The 21422-nt window shown below is 40.3% G+C and overlaps 3 protein-coding genes and 1 non-coding gene across 4 annotated transcripts; 3 read left to right on the top strand and 1 right to left on the bottom strand.

The window, feature by feature from the left end:
• Positions 1-2355: 2355 nt before the first annotated feature.
• Positions 2356-6983, top strand: spinb (spindlin b). Its single transcript, XM_020476395.2, has 6 exons — positions 2356-2513; positions 3613-3818; positions 3981-4029; positions 4161-4411; positions 4616-4849; positions 5551-6983. The coding sequence occupies exons 2-6, from the start codon at positions 3767-3769 to the stop codon at positions 5748-5750; spliced, it is 786 nt and encodes a 261-aa protein (XP_020331984.1). The 5' UTR covers positions 2356-2513; positions 3613-3766; the 3' UTR covers positions 5751-6983.
• A 2268-nt stretch (positions 6984-9251) lies between these two features.
• Positions 9252-9347, top strand: LOC116372046 (small nucleolar RNA U13). Its single transcript, XR_004209101.1, has one exon. It is a non-coding gene; the product is annotated as a small nucleolar RNA U13 (small nucleolar RNA).
• A 2767-nt stretch (positions 9348-12114) lies between these two features.
• On the top strand, positions 12115-16144 carry mak16 (MAK16 homolog (S. cerevisiae)). Its single transcript, XM_020476379.2, has 10 exons — positions 12115-12299; positions 12876-12925; positions 13076-13185; positions 13317-13381; positions 13471-13622; positions 13772-13826; positions 14008-14082; positions 14226-14327; positions 14892-14957; positions 15065-16144. The coding sequence occupies exons 1-10, from the start codon at positions 12285-12287 to the stop codon at positions 15272-15274; spliced, it is 900 nt and encodes a 299-aa protein (XP_020331968.1). The 5' UTR covers positions 12115-12284; the 3' UTR covers positions 15275-16144.
• On the bottom strand, positions 15717-21166 carry tti2 (TELO2 interacting protein 2). Its single transcript, XM_020476373.2, has 8 exons — positions 20872-21166; positions 20057-20765; positions 19670-19856; positions 19463-19555; positions 19110-19294; positions 18823-18966; positions 18572-18728; positions 15717-16036 (listed from the first exon to the last, which is right to left on the bottom strand). Exons 2-8 carry the CDS (start codon positions 20752-20754, stop codon positions 15953-15955), a joined length of 1548 nt encoding a protein of 515 aa, XP_020331962.1. The 5' UTR covers positions 20755-20765; positions 20872-21166; the 3' UTR covers positions 15717-15952.
• Between the last annotated feature and the right edge of the window lie 256 nt (positions 21167-21422).

Genomic DNA, 21422 nt, shown 5'->3' with positions numbered 1-21422 from the left:
GAGCTGTTTTGCAAGGAGGAATGGGAAAAAATGTCAGTCTCTCGATGTGCAAAACTGATAGAGACATACCCCAAGCAACTTACAGCTGTAATCGCAGCAAAAGGTGGCGCTACAAAGTATTAACTTAAGGGGGGTGAATAATTTTGCACGCCCAATTTTTCCGTTTTTAATTTGTTAAAAAAGTTTGAAATATCCAATAAATGTCGTTCCACTTCATGATTGCGTCCCACTTGTTGTTGATTCTTCACAAAAAAATACAGTTTTATATCTTTATGTTTGAAGCCTGAAATGTGGCAAAAGGTCACAAAGTTCAAGGGGGCCGAATACTTTCGCAAGGCACTGTATGTTGCATTACCCTCACCTCCTGTACTTTGCTTGAAAATGAAAATAACTCAACAAATAACCTACAATTTAACACTACACCAACTAAATACCCACCACCCTACTCCACTATTTAAATCTATTTAGTCCTACCTCAGGCTAACAACCTGAAAGGCTAGGACAACACAACCCTGTAACTCTTCTGACGTCAAGTCTCGTATACCCAAATACCTCTCTGCAGCTGCCACCACAACCTACATTTTCTATGACTTACGTTCCATTGCTGCAGTACAGTAGATAACCATTGCTATAAATGCTAAAAATCCAATCTTGCTGAAGCATATATCACTTGTTGGCCTATCCCTCTGTACTGGTACAGATATACTACTCACACCACTCCTCTCAGGATCCCTCCCCGTTGACCCATCTTCATCGACTTTCTTCACTGCCTCAGAATACATCGACTTCTGCACTGCTCTCACCCTGGAAACCTCAACCTGCCTCGCTCACACCAGACATTTCTGATCCACAGCCCATGGGCACCCCTATAACTAACACATTCCCCAATGCTATACATCCCTTTGTCTCATGACTTCTGCACACTTATCACAGCGAGGAACCTCCCTCCTACACAGTGCTGCCACATGCCCATAAGCTTGACAGCTGTAACAACGTAATGTATTCGGCACAAAAGCTTGTACAGGACAACATAAATACAATTACATCACTTTGTCGGGAAAAGGCAACATCACAACTCAAAAGAACAGACGACTCTTCTGTTTCACCACTCACGCCACCCTGTCTGCGTCGCACCAAACGACGAGCATCACAAACACCGGGAATCTTCCCTTTCAGTTGATCAACTTTCACATGTATCACTACCCCAGTAATCACTCCTTTCAATGGCGTCCTTTTCTTGAGAGCAAAACAATTCACATCGCTTGTCCCCATTTATTTAACCTGGAACGCCTGCTCCCTCTGACCTGCAGAAATATAAACAATTATCACAAGACCACTTCTGGTAACCCTCACCGATTCCACTGCACCCAACTCTGTTTTCACCTACCCTGAAACCACAAATGGATCAGCCAAAAGGCAAGGGTCCACTTTTTCCAAAAATGTCACTCCTACCGTCACAGACTGATATTTATCCTGACCCTTGGTGCCTAGGGCTCCGAGAACTTCACCACACCTAACCCTCCACTACTTCGCCCTCCTCCTGTCTTCGATCCAGCGTACAGCTCACTCTGCTTACACTTTCTGACATTCTTCTTTATAGAAGCCATTTTTAACTGATTCAAGCTCACCCTCTTCCTCCTTCGCTCTTTTTGACCTCCTCTGCCTCCTCCGTATTCCAAGTATACAGCTCCTTATGATAACACTGCACTTCTCCTGACATACCTCTTGTTTGTGCCTTCTCAAGGGACCATTTTCCTTCTAGAACTGTAGGGAACACAATAAATGGTATGTACTTGGCATATATGTTTCTCACTTCTGAGTGGCACAAATTGTGATATGGGGGAATGGGCAGGGTATATGCAAATTAAATACTGTAATATTTACTATAGTTTTATTGTAGTGTTTTTGTGGACTGTAGTGTTTTTGCAGACATTACTGTAATATTTACTACATTGTTTTTTTTTAGATAATACTGTAGTATTTACTACAGTATTCTACAGTATACTACAACAATCTATAGTAAGTACTACACATGATCGAGGGATACTACAGGGTGTAGTATATTATTCCACAATATACTACAACATTCTATAGTAAGTAATGTAGCAATTATTCTAAAGTAAAGTGTCGTATTTTTCAATATCGGTACTACAATAAGTAATAACAACTGTTTACTTGTTTATATTCATGTACCTGTATTCATATTTCATGTTCATCACAAAGTTGCAAGTGGTAGCCAATCACAGATGCTTGTATTAAACAGAAATACAGATGTTTTCAAATACGTGTAGGCTTCTACGAATGGTGTTGTATTGGCCGCGCATGCGCAATTTTCGGTCGAAGATCCCACTATTTGGCAGGAAGACCGAGCTTCCCGCGTCCCCATCCACATTTCCAGATCACTATTTGGTAGAAAGCGGGATAGGTGGGACTCGGCCATAGGATTTGGGTTGTATGCAAACGGAGCCAGAGGAAAAGCGAGATGGGATCAATTTAGATGTACAATTCATCGGGTAAGCAACCCTCAAACTAATCACTCGATTGGTAATCAAATGCATTGACTCAGACGACCACTAACTACACTAGTTCATTGGGAGGTATGCATGAGCAATTTGTGTATAAACCTGCTTTGTTGTTTGCATTTCAAATGCATGTCAGACAGACCCAAACCTTCCCCTCCTTTGTTCGCTTGCGCTGGTTTTGATGCGGGGTTTGTATATACTGGTGCAACATGGCTGACATTGAGGTACCATACCTCCTCAGTTAAAATCCAGTCAATCCGCCTATTTGACAATCAAGCGAATCGGTGCTTCAGGATGCACATGTATGCAACGTCAAGCAACATATTTCCTCCCTTTGACTTTATTCATTGTAAACTAAATGACAATCCTATACTTTCTTGGGTCACTCTAGAGCATCTTTCTTGAGTAGTTTTACTTAGCTTGAACTGCTTGCCATTTCTGTTAAATAAAAGTATACAACAGTGAGTTCGAGGCAATGAGACAAACGTTATTTCAATGTTACCTGTAGGTAAGTAATGTTTGAAAAAACATGTCTGAAGGGGGCGGGTCTAATCCTAGTCTACTAAAAAATAATTTCTGCTGTCTGGATAAAAAAAAAATCAGGGGGGGGGGTGTAAATCCCTATTGTTTATACATTTTCAGGAAATACAGCCTATGTTGTCTATTTTCATAAGTATACATTATTCTATTACACCTAACGTTGTAGAAATTACATCAGAATTGTGACAAATTGAGCCAAGATGGGCCTACTTTCTCTGGACCACTAATAGTAAATTGAGTCTGATTGACCTGTGTTGGTAGGCCTACTTGGTCTCTACTGTAATTATGACTCGTTGAACATGGTGTGCAAGACTAAGCCACCCTGCAAAAACAAAAAATTATATATTGTTCTGCAATTGTTTTTAGGCAGCTACTGGTGCTATATATGATTGTATAAAAGGCAGGTCTATAGCACACGAGTCAGCATGACTGAATAGGTTCATAACAGTTACATTTGCAATGAGATACTTGCTAGTTATGACATTTTCTACCCCAAAGTCATTCTTCATCATAATGTTGCCATGTTTAACACATGCTCATTTTTCAACAGTTTGAACTACCACATTAAGTGTTCCTGCCCTGGAGGGGAGTGATCCTCCCACCTGGGGCCACCACCTGCACACTGTCCTTCTTTCTCCTGATTACCTAGTAGAGACATTGTCACCCTAGTCTGGCAGCCTGGCTGCTTACCTACATGTATATCAATGAAGACCCCATTTGGGAAGAGGCCAGGCCAGCGCCCCAGAGCTGATGGGGGTGAGACACATTCTTGCCTTGTGTACATGAAGGCAGCAGGAACGTTACACATTACATATAGCCTGCTACACTATATGGCTGTAATTTTGAAGATGTAAATATGATACAGTAATAAATACTGATTGGAGAGATTTCATGCACACGTTTGTTTTGTCCTTTTAGGGAATATTGGGGTATCTGCAAATATGATGAAGAAGAAAAATTCCCACAAGTAAGTTCTCTCATTGTGTAGACACAGCATAAGACCAAAAGCAGGTTGGCTTACAAACTGATACTACATAGATTGATTTGACATTAATTTACATATTGCTGTCCTTGACTCTCAAATTGGGATCTCTATAGGAAGCAAAAGAATAATGTTGGTTCAAGCAAGCCTATTGCCCAACCCAGACGAAACATAGTGGGTTGCAGGATAACACACCAGTGGAAGGAAGACTCCAAGGTTTCCCAGTGGAAAGGAACAGTTCTCGACCAAGTCCCTGTTAACCCCTCTCTCTACCTAATCAAGTATGATGGATTTGACTGCATCTATGGACTTGAGCTTCACAAAGATGAGCGGGTGCAAGGCCTGGAGGTTTTACCAGACCGAGTTGGTATGTGTTGTGAAGACATGACAAAAATCGTCTTTGCTCTGCCATAAAAAGCATATTACTCTTATCTCTGTTCAGTATGGTATAACCAATGTACTTATGTGCTTGATGTGTGTTTGATCATGCATACCTTATATCACAGATTAGTAAATGTGTCTTTTCATAGCCATATTAGCTGTCCATTTGAAAGTGCTCTCTGTATTGTAGCTCCAGCTCGTGTCAGCGATTCCCAGCTAGCAGAAACCATGATAGGTAAAGCAGTGGAGCACATGTTTGAGCAAGATGAAGGACCAAAGGAGGAGTGGAGGGGCATGGTGCTAGCACAGGCTCCCATTATGAACACATGGTTCTACATCACTTACGAAAAGGACCCTGTTTTGTACATGTACCAACTCTTGGATGACTACAAAGAGGGGGATCTCCGGATAATGCCTGACTCAAGTGAGAGTCCATCAGAAATGATCTTCAGTGTTTAAAATGTATACATTGAGTACATTTACATGCACAGTAATAGTTTGGTATTAAACTGATTATGGCAGCAGGCAGATTATGCAATAGTCATGTAAACACCTTACTCTGCTTATTTTAATCAGCATAAGCTCAAAATTGAAGTAAGCATACACAGATTAGAACACACAGTTTTCTGAGCAATCTTTTGAATTATTAGGACATGTAAACAGCTTAATCGGTGTTCCGATGGTGTATTTGATCTGCGCATGTGCCTGTGCCAGCACCAGGTAGTGCGAGTGAAGTGAGTTCTGAAAAACTGAAAGTATGCGTCTTAAATAGTTTTCACATACAAACTTTGTCTGAACACAGAATCAAATATATTTTTATTGCAGATTTTTCTGCACTTATCAAAAGGCCTATCAGTAGCCTGATTTCAGATGTGTACATGTAAACAGGATTATTAGGGAAATCGTTCTTCTTGCAAAGCATGTAAACATTTTAAACAAACTATTATATTAACCTATCCACAATAATCACATTATTGTGTGCATGTAACCGTGCTCATTGTTTAATGTCTATCTCTTTTAAAAAACATGTCATTCTAAATTGTTTTACTGTAGATACAATCATACTACATAGATGTAGTCAACCAATTATCTCACTAAAGCTGATAATATTCTATGCTTTTGCAGATGACTCGCCTCCAGCAGAGAGAGAGCCTGGAGAAGTGGTGGATAGCCTTGTTGGCAAACAAGTGGAGTATGCCAAAGAGGATGGCGGCAAAAGGACTGGCATGGTTATCCATCAGGTTGAAGCCAAACCCTCTGTTTATTTCATCAAGTTTGATGACGACTTTCACATCTACGTCTACGATTTAGTAAAAACGTCTTAGGGCATAGGCATTGAGAAAATCATTGATCCACAGACCTTGGCAAATGTTCTGACGCTTTCTTTGAAACAACATACATTTCCATTCAAAATGGACAATTCCTTCACAGGCTGCAAATGTGGAACTTGTCGTTTCCTGTGTCACTGCTTCCAATGCGAAATCTTTTAGTGTACTTTGTTTCAAGTCCACTCTGTTTCTAAAAGAAGGGAGACCTCTGCAGATTTCGGCATGTCTGAACATTTACACTGTTCAATTGGGCCAGACGCCATGTGCGACATGGTTTATGAATGTAAAATGCGGGAAGAAAAAAATCATTGCGCTGGTAATATGGGTCAGATCTTTTTAACTTTAGTTTTCACTGTATTAATGGTGCAAGCATGACGCTAACTAATCTGCACTCTGGAAACAATGTTACAGTGACACTTTATCATTACAGCAATTATTAAAAATATATATATATATATATTGGATTATAATTATTTCGCACAGTGCTCCCAAATTAAAACTCCAGGTCGCACAGCAAAATATTTAGTTGCATACCTTAGAACCCTGCTTGCAGCATTTTGAATTTTAACTAATTCTCACCTAAAAAGAACCGTGTCATGGTTCTTTTATGAGAGAATTGTTGTATTGTTAACACATGATTCAATTGTTCACCTTGTGTTACTGAAGCCTATGTCACTGTTGTCCTATGCAGCTCTTCTGATGCTGCTGCAGGTTTACTTACCGCTACTACAGTCACTCTTGTGTACAAAGATCAGCTCCTGCCTAACCTCAATGTAGTATTATTGATAAGACATCTTGAAGGTCTGCAAACGGGTCTCTGAACCATGTGCACCTGGATATACTTTGGTCAAAATGCTAGATCCTTGATGGCCCCTTCATGATTTCCAAGGTGTGGAAATCATCATATGCTGCCAATGGCTGTGGGAGGCATCAGGGCATTTTACATTTTACATTACTGTTGTGCTGTATTGTGTGCAATGTCAGTTCCACTTCTGAAAAGCAGACTTGTGTTTTCATGTTTATAGCTAAATGTAAGTTGATGTGAGTTGCATGTCAGTTTGTTCTTTTCAAGGTTATGAGCTTATGTAAACTGTGACATTTATTTTGTTGTTTTTGTACCATGCATTACAGAAACCAGTTGACTGGTAATGCTAAGTGAGTGCCAAGTAATGGTGCCAGTGTTGTACAGCATTTATTGGGTAACATTTCTAAATAAATCAGTTCTCTGTTTTTTGTTTTTGTTTTTTCCACAAAAACATGGCTTATTTGTATGTATCAACAAAGAGCTTGCCTTATTTGATTGGGAGACGTGTGTGCATGTAAGGATGGAGCTTGTGTGTACATATTCAGTCACAGTGGTTGTATGTCAAAATAGGACTAACATATTTTGAGTTGAAATGGAAGAGAATTTAGATATAGCTAAGGGACAGTAGTGAAGTCCTGTTAATACATCAATATAGAGGTAAAATGTGTTCTTAAAGGCATTGTGTGTTCTACATTCAGTTAATATACCTAATGCATTATTTTTGAATAATGAAAATGGTTACAGTTTGTCATTTGGCACAAACACTTTAACATTACATAATTCTGTAAGGACATTTTATAATTAAAGACTACTCTGAATATTAAAACAAGTATGTCATATGTTTTAATGTTATTTAAGAATGTTATGTTTAATTTTAACATAACCTTGGAAGATTGTCGATTGTTTGTGTAGCGGGGTGTAGTAGTCCAAATGGGGTCCATGGAAAAGCTCTCATAACATTGAGTGTTGCAAAACACAAATACTAGCTAGCCATTCCCTCTGTCATGCTAACTCTGAGAAATACTTAGCAATAGAATTACATATAGAATATGAATTATAGGATTGCTGTGTATTTAGCTGCAAGATATTGTCAAACTTGTATAATTTATTAGATGATTACTTTATCAATACTTTAGCACATCATGAGCGAAAACAATATAGTCAAGGAACTAGGCCCTCAGATCCGGTTCTGCCACTTGTCACTTTTACGTGTGCCATTGTAGGGTAAGGCTGAGAGGAAGGATGTCATGTTTCTTGTTTTTCAGATCCTAATCTTGTCTCACTTGAGTTTTCTTAGGCACTAGTGCTGCGTTCATAACAAAGTGAGAAAGTGGTATTTACCACATACGACTGAGGGGAAAACACTTGAACGCCCCTCCAACTGGTAATTACTAGTGGGATACTCATCTGCCAACACTGAGCACTGACTTCTCCCACATGCTGACCTCTGACATCACCTACTATGGAAATTACAACAAAACTTTATTTATGAAAAGCTATCTATTAATTCGTTTTTTTTAGCACCATAATTTCTTTACAAGCATGATAGTTGTACTTTTGGTTATGGTTGACACTAGGTTGTTGGCCATTAGCCAATCAGCGTTTCTCAACGAGTTCAGAGCATGTGAATGCATCCAACTGGTATTTACAACTTCCCAACTGTAATTACCCCCTTCCCGCTTGGTTATGAACGAGCATAAAAACAAGTAAATAAGAAACCTCTTTCTTCCATAGCATGAGGTCTTATAATGTAAAGAAGACGTGTCACTGATTTTACACCTCTCTAAACCCTTTAGATCTAGGGAGGAGGGGCTATTGGTCGATTTGGATGTCAAAGGACAGAGCAACTACACATATTATCCATTATATTGACCAGATATACTCTACTAGCCACTCTAACAATGAAAATACATGTCTTAAAAAATAGAGGCAGTCGGGAGGAGGCAGGATCAGGTGGGCACATTCTAGCCAATGAGAGAGCATATACTCGCGTGAAAAACAGGCTCAACGGTGCCCATTAGTTACTACAGCCAAAGTCAAAATAGTCTGTAAAATTCATGAAAACGAAAATGTGATTTTTATTTGAGGTTAGTGTTAGGCATAAGGTTAACAGTGAGGTTAAGGTTTAAAATCACAATTTAAGAAGATAAATTGTGAAAATAGGCGAGGTGTCTGACATTATGACTGTGGTAACTAATGACGACGAGGCACAACTCCGATAAATGTTTTTCCTCAAAGTTTACGAGTCCCAGATTTATCAGTAAGCTCTAAACAACCTAATCATTACGAAACATATATTCGATCAAATAAGCCACACATAGCAAATAGGCCATTACATTTGTTGTTAACCAAATTCACTTTCATTGACCTCCATACAAAAACTAAAAAACGGCACCTGCTGGAGAAGACAGATTTTTTCGCTCTGACTTCGCCTCTTCCTCTCTGCTAACTATATCCAATGTCCCAGAATGCATCATTTGTGAATATTTTATAATGCGAACTACTGACGGTTTGCTGTACTTTATTGAAAATTCACAAACATTTTAGCTTCTTTCATGTTGAGAAATTGTAATTATATTTTTGTACTGATCGTTGAATGTAATTATACATGAAAACATGGACTTTGTTTCCAAACCAGTTTATAAAAGACTATGAGCATTCCTCTAATACTTTTGGAACATTTACCAACATTGATCCTTCGGTTCATTAATGTGATGATCGGGAGCGTCATAGTGTTTCTGTGACAGGTGTGACCTCATTGTTACGCAATGCACCTCAGCCGTCTGATCATGAACCAGGGTTTCATTAAATGGTTAAAAAAATGTGACCGATATTCGAAACACTGAAAGGTTCGATTTTTGGTTAACCTCTGCACACAAGCAGGTTTCGCTGAAGGGTAAATACAGCTAGGCTTTTATTCGTTTTGCGGGTTCCCAAGCGTTTTTGGCTTCGTGAACTACTAAAACAACGTGCCTGAGTTGTAACCCAATAGAGAATAGCGGTGTAAAAACATGGACCAAATAATAAGTACAAAATAAAACCTCTGCTTCAGAACATCTAACTTTATAAAGATCTTAAAATCTGGTCAGTTTTAAGGGGCTGACTGACACTCTATAATGGATTAATTTTTTATATGCCAAAAAATGTCAACCTACGACGCACTTGAACCCCTCCCACGACCCAACCCCGAATGATGTAGGGCCTATATGCTAGGTCGAACATACAATTGAAATCGGAAGTTTACATACACCTTAGCCAAATACATTTAAACTCGGTTTTTCACAATTCCTGATATTTAATCCTAATAAAAATTGCCTGTCTTAGGTCAGTTAGGATCACCACTTTATTTTAAGAATGTGAAATGTCAGAATAATAGTAGAGAGAATGATTTATTTCAGCTTTTATTTCTTTCATCACATTCCCAGTGGTTTACATACACTCAATTAGTATTTGGTAGCATTGCCTTTAAATGGTTTAACTTGGGTCAAAAATTTTGGCTCATTCCGCCTGACAGAGCTGGAGTAACTGAGTCGGGTTTGTTGGCTTCCTTGCTCGCACATGCTTTTTCAGTTCTGCCCACAAATCTTCTATGATAATGAGGTCAGGGCTTTGTGATGGCCACTCCAATACCTTGCCTTTGTTGTCCTTAAGCCATTTTGCCACAACTTTGGAAAGATGCTTGGGGTCACTGTCCATTTGGAAGAACCCTTTGCAACCAAGCTTTAACTTCCTGACTGATGTCTTGAGATGTTGCTTCAATATATTCACATAATTTTCCTCCCTCATGATATCATCTATTTTGTGAAGTGCACCAGTCCCTCCTGCAGCAAAGCATCCCCACAACATGACGCTGCCACTGTCATGCTTCACGGTTGGGATGGTGTTCTTTGGCTTGTTCTTCAGGTTGCAAGCCTCCCCCTTTTTCCTCAAAACATAACGATGGTCATGATGGCCAAACAGTTCTATTTTTGTTTCATCAGACCAGAAGACATTTCTCCAAAAAGTACAATCTTTGTCCCCATGTGCAGTTGCAAACCGTAGTCTGTCTTTTTTATGGCGGTTTTGGAGCAGTGGCTTCTTCCTTACTGAGCGGCCTTTCAGGTTATGTTGATATAGGACCCGTTTTACTGTGGATATACAGTGGGGCAAAAAAGTATTTAGTCAGCCACCAATTGTGCAAGTTCTCCCACTTAAAAAGATGAGATAGGCCTGTAATTTTCATCATAGGTACACTTCAACTATGACAGACAAAATGAGGGAAGAAAATCCAGAAAATCACATTGTATGATTTTTTATGAATTTATTTCCAAATTATGGTGGAAAATAAGTACCACCATCATTTGCAAATAAATAAATAAAAAATCCTACAATGTGATTTTCGGGATTTTTTCCCCCTCATTTTGTCTGTCATAGTTGAAGTGTACCTATGATGAAAATTACAGGCCTCTCTCGTCTTTTTAAGTGGGAGAACTTGCACAATTGGTGGCTGACTAAATACTTTTTTGCCCCACTGTATGCTGAACACTTGTTTTACTTGCTTTTTCCTTCCTTTACTCAGCTGTCCATCTCATCCCAAACCATCTCAATTGGGTTGAGGTCAGGTGATTATGGAGACCAGGTCCTCTGATGCAGCACTCTCTTACTCTCCTTCTTGGTCAAATAGCCTTTATACAGCCTACAGGCTGCTATTTGAGAACTCATCTGATTTAGAAATCAAACTGGTTATCTTATTGCAGAGAACAATGCTATATGTGTAGGCTATGCCATATCAATTGGCTAATATGCATATGCAGTTGTCGTTTTTAAACTTCCATTCTGGCATACATGACACTTCTGTCTATCTACATGCTTTTATTTGGGTTTCTATGCTAAGTATATGATTGAATGTTCATTTAAGCCTGCAGCGAGGTACTTGAAATTAGACAAAAATAATCATGCCAAAACATAATTCAGCAATTTTATTTACTGACAGAGATCGCTAATGAAACAGAAATTGACATTTAAAGTAGCGGGCTAGTCTAACATTGTCTAGCTTTTCATAAATTGGCTAAATGGTCAACGGAGTTACCTCTTCATACAATCAAGACAATTAGTATTGCATGCGACATATTTCTAGTGCATTCGAAAACAGATACGTGTCGTACTTCATTCTGGGAGCTAGCTAGCAATATCTGTTGTCCTTCATCAGACAGCAGCTCACGTTTTCACAAGAGGCTGTGTTTACATCGTGGATATAAGCAGGCCATTGGTTGACTTCATCATGAGGGATTGGTACGGGAGTTCTGATTGGTTCCATGTTTAGACGTTCGGCAAATTTGCCTGAGCGTCCGAGTGTTGAAATATACTTTTTTATAAACATACATTTCAATAATTGAAGGTGCCAACATATTTTATAGTAAAAATATGTTAATGTCACACAAAAAAATCAGCTCCTCCATTGACGGAGATCGATCAACTTCACGTTTTAAGGCTTCGGCCCACCACCCAGTGAATGTCCTCACGCTCCAGTACAGTAGGTGGCGGTGTATGCACTTCACGTTTGCGATCCAGCAATACAAATGTAAAAAAAAGAAGAATAACGTCCGTTTCCTATTGTTCCATGTGGTTGTACTGAGATAAAAACGTAACTACACCTTGCCTGTAAAGTTGTACTATTTGGATTTTTATAAAAATATATATATTTTAAACAATCGGAGAATTCACAACACTCGTGTGGGGAACTAAAAATGCAGCACGACGATGTAAGTGAAGAGATACCATCTAGCTGATTTCCGACACGATTTTGTCGACGCCACGCGCTATCCAACGAGTTCTGGACATCAGTTTATTTTACACTTCTAGCTACAATATTGACTTGTGATTATGCATTCACATAGATTATCTAAAATTCCAATGACTAACAATGATACATAAAATGTCAGCTTGTTGGTTGGTTTGCCAGTTAGCTTGATCAATGTGTATTCTGCCATATACCTAGCAACCAGGCTAAATTTGCTAGCTGGGTCAATTCCAGGGTGATTGAGTGATGCTGAGACTCAAGATGATTTTCCTTTAAAATGTATGTCAAGCAAAAACCGAAGACTGTTTTACTTTGCACACTATACACAAGGACTGCTGTGAAGAAAATCCACTGAACATTTTGCAAAAATATATTTACCTGCGTAACAGGACATGCAAATGATGGCACAAACTGTACATTTTTAAGTGAAGAATCAGTCTAAGCATCGCTGTTACCGTAAAATTGCCCCTAGTTAGATATTTGGTAGATGGTTTTGGAGGAAAGTGACCAGGTAACTAATCGAACACTTAATTTCTAGGTTATCTGGGATGTCATAGGAAACAGAGCGTTCTGTTCCTTCAAAGTCAAGTAAGTTACCCACTGTTGAAGTTTCATCTTGTTACAAGTGTGTGGATGTGGAACCCATTCAGTGCTTTTAACGTCAGCTCATTTGTTGCAGCTATCAAGATGATAAGGTGGTTAACTTACAAAATACTGTTTCTGTTGGTCTTTTAACAGGACAAAGGTTCAGAACTTCTGCCGGAATGAATACAATATAACTGGGCTTTGTAATAGGTCATCTTGCCCACTAGCAAACAGTCAGTATGCAACTATAAGAGAGGAGAAAGGTACGTTGTCTCCTGTGAAATAAGTATCAGAAATATTTAGCTACACGTAGGAAGTATGTTTTTAGTAGTTAAAGGTATTGAGATTACAATGCAAATTGAGGTTTAATGTATCTGCTTACCTTTTTTCTTAGGTCAATGTTTCTTATATATGAAGGTTATTGAGAGGGCAGCCTTCCCTGCCCGAATGTGGGAGAAGGTAAGTGACAATAGAACTAAAGAACTGTCTGTTAATAGACATTGGTTTATATTTGATGTATTTTCTTTAACTTCAACTTTGTCTCGTAGGTGAAACTTAGTAAGAACTATGAGAAGGCTCTGGAACAGATTGACCAGAACTTGATCTATTGGCCCCGTTTCATCAGACACAAATGTAAACAGCGCTTCACCAAGATCACACAGTACCTCATCCGTATCCGCAAGCTCACACTCAAACGACAGTAAGCATCCAACCTATATACACCATTCCTTTCACACACTCAAACTGATCTTTGCAGAAATTAGTTTGGTTTCCTTTAACTTGTAAAGGTCAAATTGTGTTTTTTATTTAATTTAAATGACGTGTGAACTGTAAATTATGATCTTTCAGGAGGAAACTGGTCCCCCTTAGCAGAAAGGTGGAGGCAAGAGAGAAAAGGAAAGAGGTACGTACTTGGTTAAACAGTTCAGTAGTGTTTTTGTCCCTGGCATTCAACTGTTCTGCTCCAAGGAGTGTTGGTGAATAGACCGTAAGGCATTGGCGACTCAAGAGTTCCTGTTAAAGGGTATGATTTACAAAAATGTCATGTGATCTAAGCATGACATTCATATTCTATTGTTTTACAGGAAAAGGCCCTGATTGCTGCACAGCTTGATAACGCAATAGAGAAAGAACTGCTGGAGAGACTGAAACAAGGAACGGTAAATACATGATTATGTACAGTGTCAATCACTCCACAATTTGTCACCACCTGAAGAATACTTTCAGACAAAGTAAAACTGCATGAGACAAATATGGTATGTTCATAACAGGAGATTGAGTATTAATGTTCTATTTCTTTCAGTATGGCGACATCTACAACTTCCCCATCCATGCCTTTGATAAGGCACTGGAGCACCAGGATGAGGAGAGTGAGACTGACTCAGAGGAGGAGGAGGATGATGAGGTGAAAACGGCTCCTTTATCGAGTTTCTATTGAGCAGGGCCCAGATTCACAAAATCTTAAGAGATGTCTTCTTAACTGCCATTTGTTCCTTAACTATAGACTTATGAAGAAAGTTCAGCAAAATTGCTCAGGGCAGTGAGAGAATAAGCTCATGAAAGCAATTGAACATGTTTAATTCACTCAAACTTCATCTGAAAGTTTCAGTATTGATTATTTCAAACCCAAGAACATGTTTTAGCATATTTCATACTGAGATTACTGTTCTAACATGATTGCCATTGCTTGCTAGATAGGTTGACTAGCAACAAACATCATAAGATAGTTAGGACATTTAAGAAAATCGTTCAATCTTAAGATATTGAGTAATTGCACTTAAGAACTATGTTATGAACTTAAGTTTAGACTGGTCCTTGGACTGCAAGTGTTCCTATCAGCACAACCAATAAGATAACTCTTGTTTTTTGGGCAGGGTCTGGTGCAGGACATTGGCACTGATCAAAATGAAACCCAAGTAGGAGGCCCAATGCCATCTGATGTATTTTAATCAAGTGAATGTGTTTGCAGGATGTTGGAAAGAAAGAATTTGTTGCTGAGGATGAAATAGAAGAGAGCGATCTCAGTGACTTTGAGGTAACTTAATATATAGCATGATCACATCTAAAGATCACTCACATTTTGATTAATAGGGTGTGATATTGCTTGATATGCTTTAAGACTAAACATGTCTCCTTTGGAAGGACATGGACAATCTGAAGGCAGGCAGTGATGAACATGAAGAATCCAGTGAAGAGGATGAGTCTGAAGAAGAGATGGAAGAGGAGCCTGAGGCCTCAGGCTCCAAAGGAAAGATGCCCCTCAAAGGCGCTGTATTCAGGAAGAAAAGGGCCTATGTGGAGATTGAGTATGAACAGGAGATGGAACCTGTCCCCAAAAGCAAGGCAACATAGTCAGACTTCCTCTGACATGGACTCTAGGCCTTTCTTAGTTTGGAAGGTTAACCTGGTTATGTTGTCTGGAACGATTACTACTGGAATGCAATCAAGACTTTTGGTTCTTTGAGCTGTCAAGAATGTTTTGCCTAATGGGACTGTACTTCCAGTAATTTGTCAATGTATCACTCCTGGGTGGATTATGAGGATGGGGCGTAATCCTGTGATCAGACTTGACCCCATTCAATTTGCACAAGTCTGAAATAAGTGAATTTAGACCCACCATTAACGCCATTTAAAATTATTTGCTGTCTTAAATTCAGTTTTTCCACATACAGGTCCTCTTCTGCCCATTTGTTCAAATGAATAAATCTCAATCCCGAGTAGCCTGACAATAGTGTAATGTCTTAAACCTGGCTGAAAAAGAGTTTCTGCTGTTTGATAAATGACTTACCAAATCTCCCCAGCCAGCGATGTTTTAATAAATACAGTGAATCCATGACACACAGATTGGAACATGTCAGTTTACTGTATAATAGCACTTGGGTCAGTCTTATATTGCCAGACTACATAGATGATGATCCAGGTTCTGTCAGTCCTGCTCAATTAACCACATTCATCTTGATCATATCACTGTTCCAGATATCCATAGATGTGGGCTTCATTTCCAATGGAGGAATGAACACTGTAGATATGTCATCTTTGGGCCATTGTGACTGTCTCTATGCATCTCAGCACATAGGTGCTGGTGCAGCTGCTGTCGACATCCTTTAGAAGCATCTGAAGAAAGAATAGTTACCATTAATATACTGAACAAAAATACAACTATTTCAAACTTTGACTGATTTTCTTATGAACTCAATTGAAATAAAGTAGGCCTTTAATCTATGGATTTCACATGACTGGGAATACATTCATCTGGTTTTTTTTAAGGTATCAGAAACCCAGTCAGTATCTGACATGACATCTTCGCATAGAGTTGAACACATTGATTGTGGAATGTTGTCCCACTTCAATGGCTGTGAGAAGTTGCTGGATATTGACAGGAACATACTGTTGCACACATTGACCCAGAGCATCCCATGGAAGGACTCACATTCAGCTTCCAGGAATTGTGTACAGATCCTTGCGACATGGGGCCTCGCATTATCATGCTGAAACGTGAGATAATGGCAGTGGATGACTGGCACGACAATGGGCCTCGATCTCGTCACAGTATCTGAGCACTCAAATTGCCATCGGCAAAATACAATTGTGTTCCTTGTCAGCGTATATCATAATCCCACCGCCACCATGGGGCACTCTGTTGCCATCAAGCGGTATGACTGGTTGGACGTACTGCCAAAAGGTGCGGCTGGATATTGTCATTCTTTGACAAAGTAACAAACCCCCATCTCGCAACACACTTAACCCCAAACTGTTCACACCCTTCTTGTTGGCAGAGAAAATGTATACATTTTAAAGCAAATTTCTTGCAATTCTACACATTTTACAGTGTCATCCGAATGACTCAACAAAATCAAATGGGGGGGGGGGGGGGGCCTTGTGGTCGTGGCCTGTGAACAAACACGGTGTAAATCAGTAAATGACATAACGAGGTAAACTGCCCATGCACTACCAAATTTCAAAATGGCACCTTTTACGACTACAACAGCAGCTAAAAGCCAGACTGATAAAAATGAATGTATATCTATATATATATATATACACACACTAGGTATTCAGACCCCTCAACTTTTTCCACATGTTAGGTTAGCCTTATTCTAAAATGGAATTTTAAAAAATCTCAATCTATACACAATACTCCATAAAGATAAACCAGAAACAGGTTTGTATAAATGTTTGCTAATTTATTAAATATAAAAGATACCTTATTTACATAATATGCTATCCCTGAGCTATGAGACTTGAAATTGAGCTCAGGTGCATCCTGTTTCCATTGATCATCTTTGAGATGTTTCTACAACTTGATTGGACATGATTTGGAAGACTCTTCCTAGAGCTGGCCGCCCGTCCAAACTGAGCAATCAAGGGAGAAGGGCCTTGGTCAGGGAGGTGACCAAGAACCCAATGGTCACTGACAGAGTTCCTCTGTGGAGATGGGATAACCTTCCAGAAGGACAACCATCTCTGCAGCCCTCCACCAATCAGGCCTTTATGGTAGATAGGCCAGGCAGAAGTCACTCCTCAGTAAAAGGCACATGACAGCCCGCTTGGAGTTTGCCAAAAGACACCTAAAGACTCTTAGATCACGAGAAACAAGATTCTCTAGTCTGATGAAACCAAGATTGAACTCTTTGGCCTGAATGCCAAGCGTCACGTAGGGAAGAAACCTAGCACCATCTCTATAGTGGTGCTGTGGGGATATGTTTCAGCGGCAGAGACTGGGAGACTAGTCAGGATCAAGGAAAGATGAACGGAGCAAAGTACAGAGATCCTTGATGAAAACCTACTCCAGAGGGCTCAGGACCTCAGACCGGGGCCAAGGTTCACCTTCCAACAGAACAACGACCCTAAGCACACAGTCAAGACAATGCAGGAGTGGCTTCAGGACAAGTCTCTGAATGTCCTTGAGTGGCACAGCCAGAACATCTGTGGAGTGACCTGAAAAAAGCTGAGCGCCACTCTCCATCCAACCTGACAGAGCTTGAGAGGATCTGCAGAAAAGAAAATGGGAGAAACTCCCCAAATACAGGTGTGCCAAGCTTGTAGTGTCATACCCAATAAGACTCGATGCTGTAATTGCTGCCAAAGGTGCTTCAACAAAGTACTGAGCGAAGGGTCTGAATACCTACGTAAATGTGATCTGATTTTTATTACAAATTTGCAAAAATAATAAAACAGTTTTTGCTTTGTCATTATAGGGTAGTGTACATTAAGGGGGGAAAAAGCAATTTAATCAATTTTAGAAGGCTATAACATAACAATTTTGAAAAAGGGGTCTGAATACTTAATGAATGCACTGTATATATGCAGGACTCGTGGTCCGTATTGACCCAGTTCTGGGTCCGGATCTGTTGAATATGGCTGCTCTAGGGGCTCAAATCAGCTTTATTGCTTGATTGAAATGTAAAGGTAATTTTAGGATTTGAGCTGACGTATGTAGTGTTTACCGTGAATGCAGTCTCCGCTAGCGCTTAAACGTTGCCTTTAAATACCTAATACACTTTAGCGCAGCTCTTCAGCACAATGCATTGAATCGAGCCCTAAATCAATTTCTGATTATTGCCAAGTTGTATTCAACAGGAAATATACTTGGAGGTTAAAAGCCAACTCAACACCCTGAGTGGTACAGTGATACTGTTTTATGCCTACCTTGAGCTTGCCCTGGGTGCAGTGGTCCAACAGCAGCAGACAATGAGTGGCCTTGGTGACAAGCTCCTCTCTCACTGCTGGGGGTATGGACTCTGTGGACAGGTCACACACTAGCCTCAACAGACTCTGCACCAGGGCGGAAAGACGGCACTCCATTCTGCAAGTCCAGAGGACACAAACACTCAGTATGACAACAAAAACAGAGATGGGATTTCCATTAGTCTCATTTATTTGCTGGGGGTAATGACAACCTTGGCCAGGCGATGAGCAGGGTCTTTTCTAAAGCATCCAGGATAGCTAGTCTAGTCTGTTCTTCAGGACCGTCTGAGATCTCTAGATACCCAATGATTACTCTTTCCAATCGTTTCAGATGGCGAACAATGACGATACCCATCCTAACAAAAGAAAAGTACAATCCAAAAGTAAATTTCCTAGATGTCTTAAATTTTTAAAAGTGGCCAGATCACAACAAATACAATTTCTCACAGATACTCAATGTAATAATAGTTAATTGTTAGCAAGAGGAGATAGACTGCACTTTTCAATGAAGTGTTCCAGAAACTTGGCATAGACACTCCGAAGTGCAAGTTTATGCTCCGTCTCCATATGGGTGAGGGTCAGCCGCAGCACCTCGTCATAACGGTTAGGTTTCCTGGGGAGCCCAGTGCAAGCAGGGTCTTTCTCCAACACAGGCAAAAGGTCTATCAGGCATGGAAGGACCACCTGAGACACAGAGGGGAAGATACAGTATATGGAACAATAGAATACCATGATGTGAATGAGGCTACTTGGTCACCAGCTCAACTAGTACATACAAAGTGTATTATGAGATGTATGTACAATGCACCGACCAACAAAAGCTGTTAATGCCATTGAAAGCCACAGCATTACCTCAATAAGCTGAGGCTCAGATGTGTAGAGGTGGTTGAAGAGGGCATGGTAGAGCACCTGGGCCCTGTTGTACTGACAGAGATCGGCAGCAGGCTGAAAGGGGGAGACGTTAATTGAACAGATACACAAAACACCAAACAGTTTTACAACCCATTACTGTAGATAACGGCATTATCTGGAAGTTCAGAGAGATATAGTACATCTCACCACATTGAGGACAATGTGATTCAGGCAGCGTACTCCCAGCACTTGGTTGTCAGTGCAGTAATCATCTGACATCAGCAGTGAAGGGGGGAAAACCTTCTCCAGATAGTCGGTCAGCCACGGCCGGCCCACCTGCATGACGATCCAGGCAAATACATGCTTAGTGGCCTGGTTTCGCTTCCAGCTGTCCCTGCAAAACATTATAAACAACACATTTAGAACATTCACAGCATGGTGCACTGATTGAAAATCTAATGCAAAGGATGTTCATTTTTGAGATTGGGATTGTTGATGAAATATGGTCAACAACACAGAGGTTAAAGTGTTTGAAATGTTCTGAATAATTTCAACTTGCACTATTTACTAGTAAGTCATTATGATGGAACTCACCTTTTTAAATCAGACTGCAGGATCTCCAAGATGGAGCCAAGGATTCCTGGTTGGCGCTCTGTGTTGTTCTTCCCAAACAGAAGCTGTGAGGTGGTCTCCCAGTCCCCTGCCTGAACCACTGAGTCCAGGAGGTTAGATGCAGCTGTTCTGGAGGCCTCACTGGTCCATGCCTGATCTTGCATATGAGTCAACGCAAACACACACAAGAGGGGGGCAAGTGGACCTGTGAGGAAGACCCAGGAGGTGGCTTGGCAGTGGCTGGAAACAACCTCTCCTCCATTCCCAAGTCTTTGTACCAGGGCTAAGACTACTAAACTCACGACACAGGCTCTGGCCGGGATGGCCTCAAAGGAACTCTCTGGTAGTGTGCCACTATCATTGTCACACAATGGCAAAGCAGCATACAGTGTCAGGGAGCTCACAAAGTCTACATACTCCCTTGTCAAGTCTGTGCTCTGATTGCTGCAACACTCAGAAAAAAGCCAGTGTCTGTCCCCCAGTCTGAATAGCTGCTCCACAATATGAAGGATTTCTCCACTTTGGTCTGTGGTAAGTCCTGGTGCCTTGAGTTTCTCCTGGACATGAAGCAGGACCTCAGCCACTGGACGGCAGAGCAGCGTATCAGGTTCTGCTGGGGAATGTCCCTCTTCAGGAGCCTTACATTGTTGTAGGTCTTGCAGGATATGGGACAGGTCCATCTTTGAAATATCTGTTTGGTGATGGAATTATGTTGTTTTTGTGACAATAAAACATAGAAGACATGCATGCAATATTAATGGCACAGCTCAAAATTCTGACCCAGCACAAAAGCATACCTTATTGTAGATGTGTGCTATCTAAAAACAAAATTGCACGCTTATCCGTAAAAGTTAAACCTGTCAACTAGCTAGCTAAAGTTAGCCGTTTACGATGGGACCACATGGACTAACAAGCTCGCTACCGAGACATACTATAAAACCTGCGTTAAACTAAAGCTAGTCACCGTTGAGTGATACTTTATAACCATTCGTATTCATAGCTCTAGTATTGATAGCAGAGGGCCTCTTGATTTGCAGCTTATGATTTGACGAAGGGCGAAACCGCGGCAATATACTTCCTGGAATGAGAGAAGTAGGCGGAGCTTCTCTGGCTCACGCTATAACAGATAGGTGCACCCCATACAGAAACAAACAGTCGATATAATCGACAACAATCATCAGAAATCACGCGATATTAATCAGACAGTGGGGCGCTGTCTGATCCACTAGTTGGTCAGAAGGTTCAAATCAACGTTTCATTCATAATTTGCGAGTAGACAAATAGCATCAACCACGGCTGTTATTACACCCCGTATACGTTGGTGGCGGTAATGATCATTTTTATTACG

Source organism: Oncorhynchus kisutch, linkage group LG3, assembly GCF_002021735.2.
Source record: "Oncorhynchus kisutch isolate 150728-3 linkage group LG3, Okis_V2, whole genome shotgun sequence".
NCBI lineage: Eukaryota > Metazoa > Chordata > Actinopteri > Salmoniformes > Salmonidae > Oncorhynchus > Oncorhynchus kisutch.
The sequence above is the reverse complement of the archived record's forward strand: the minus strand, read 5'-3'. Positions and strand labels throughout refer to the sequence as shown.

Coding starts and splice junctions, on each gene's coding strand:
- spinb (XM_020476395.2), top strand. CDS start 3,767: ATGAAGACCCCATTTGGGAAGAGGCCAGGCCAGCGCCCCAGAGCTGAT. Junction 3,819..3,980: donor GCGCCCCAGAGCTGATGGGG/GTGAGACACATT, acceptor TTGTCCTTTTAG/GGAATATTGGGGTATCTGCA. Junction 4,030..4,160: donor AAGAAGAAAAATTCCCACAA/GTAAGTTCTCTC, acceptor GGATCTCTATAG/GAAGCAAAAGAATAATGTTG.
- mak16 (XM_020476379.2), top strand. Junction 13,186..13,316: donor AACTATAAGAGAGGAGAAAG/GTACGTTGTCTC, acceptor CTTTTTTCTTAG/GTCAATGTTTCTTATATATG. Junction 14,958..15,064: donor GCGATCTCAGTGACTTTGAG/GTAACTTAATAT, acceptor CTCCTTTGGAAG/GACATGGACAATCTGAAGGC.
- tti2 (XM_020476373.2), bottom strand. CDS start 20,754: ATGGACCTGTCCCATATCCTGCAAGACCTACAACAATGTAAGGCTCCT. Junction 19,857..20,056: donor CTGCAGTCTGATTTAAAAAG/GTGAGTTCCATC, acceptor AATGTTTTGCAG/GGACAGCTGGAAGCGAAACC. Junction 18,967..19,109: donor CTGGAACACTTCATTGAAAA/GTGCAGTCTATC, acceptor TTCTTTTGTTAG/GATGGGTATCGTCATTGTTC.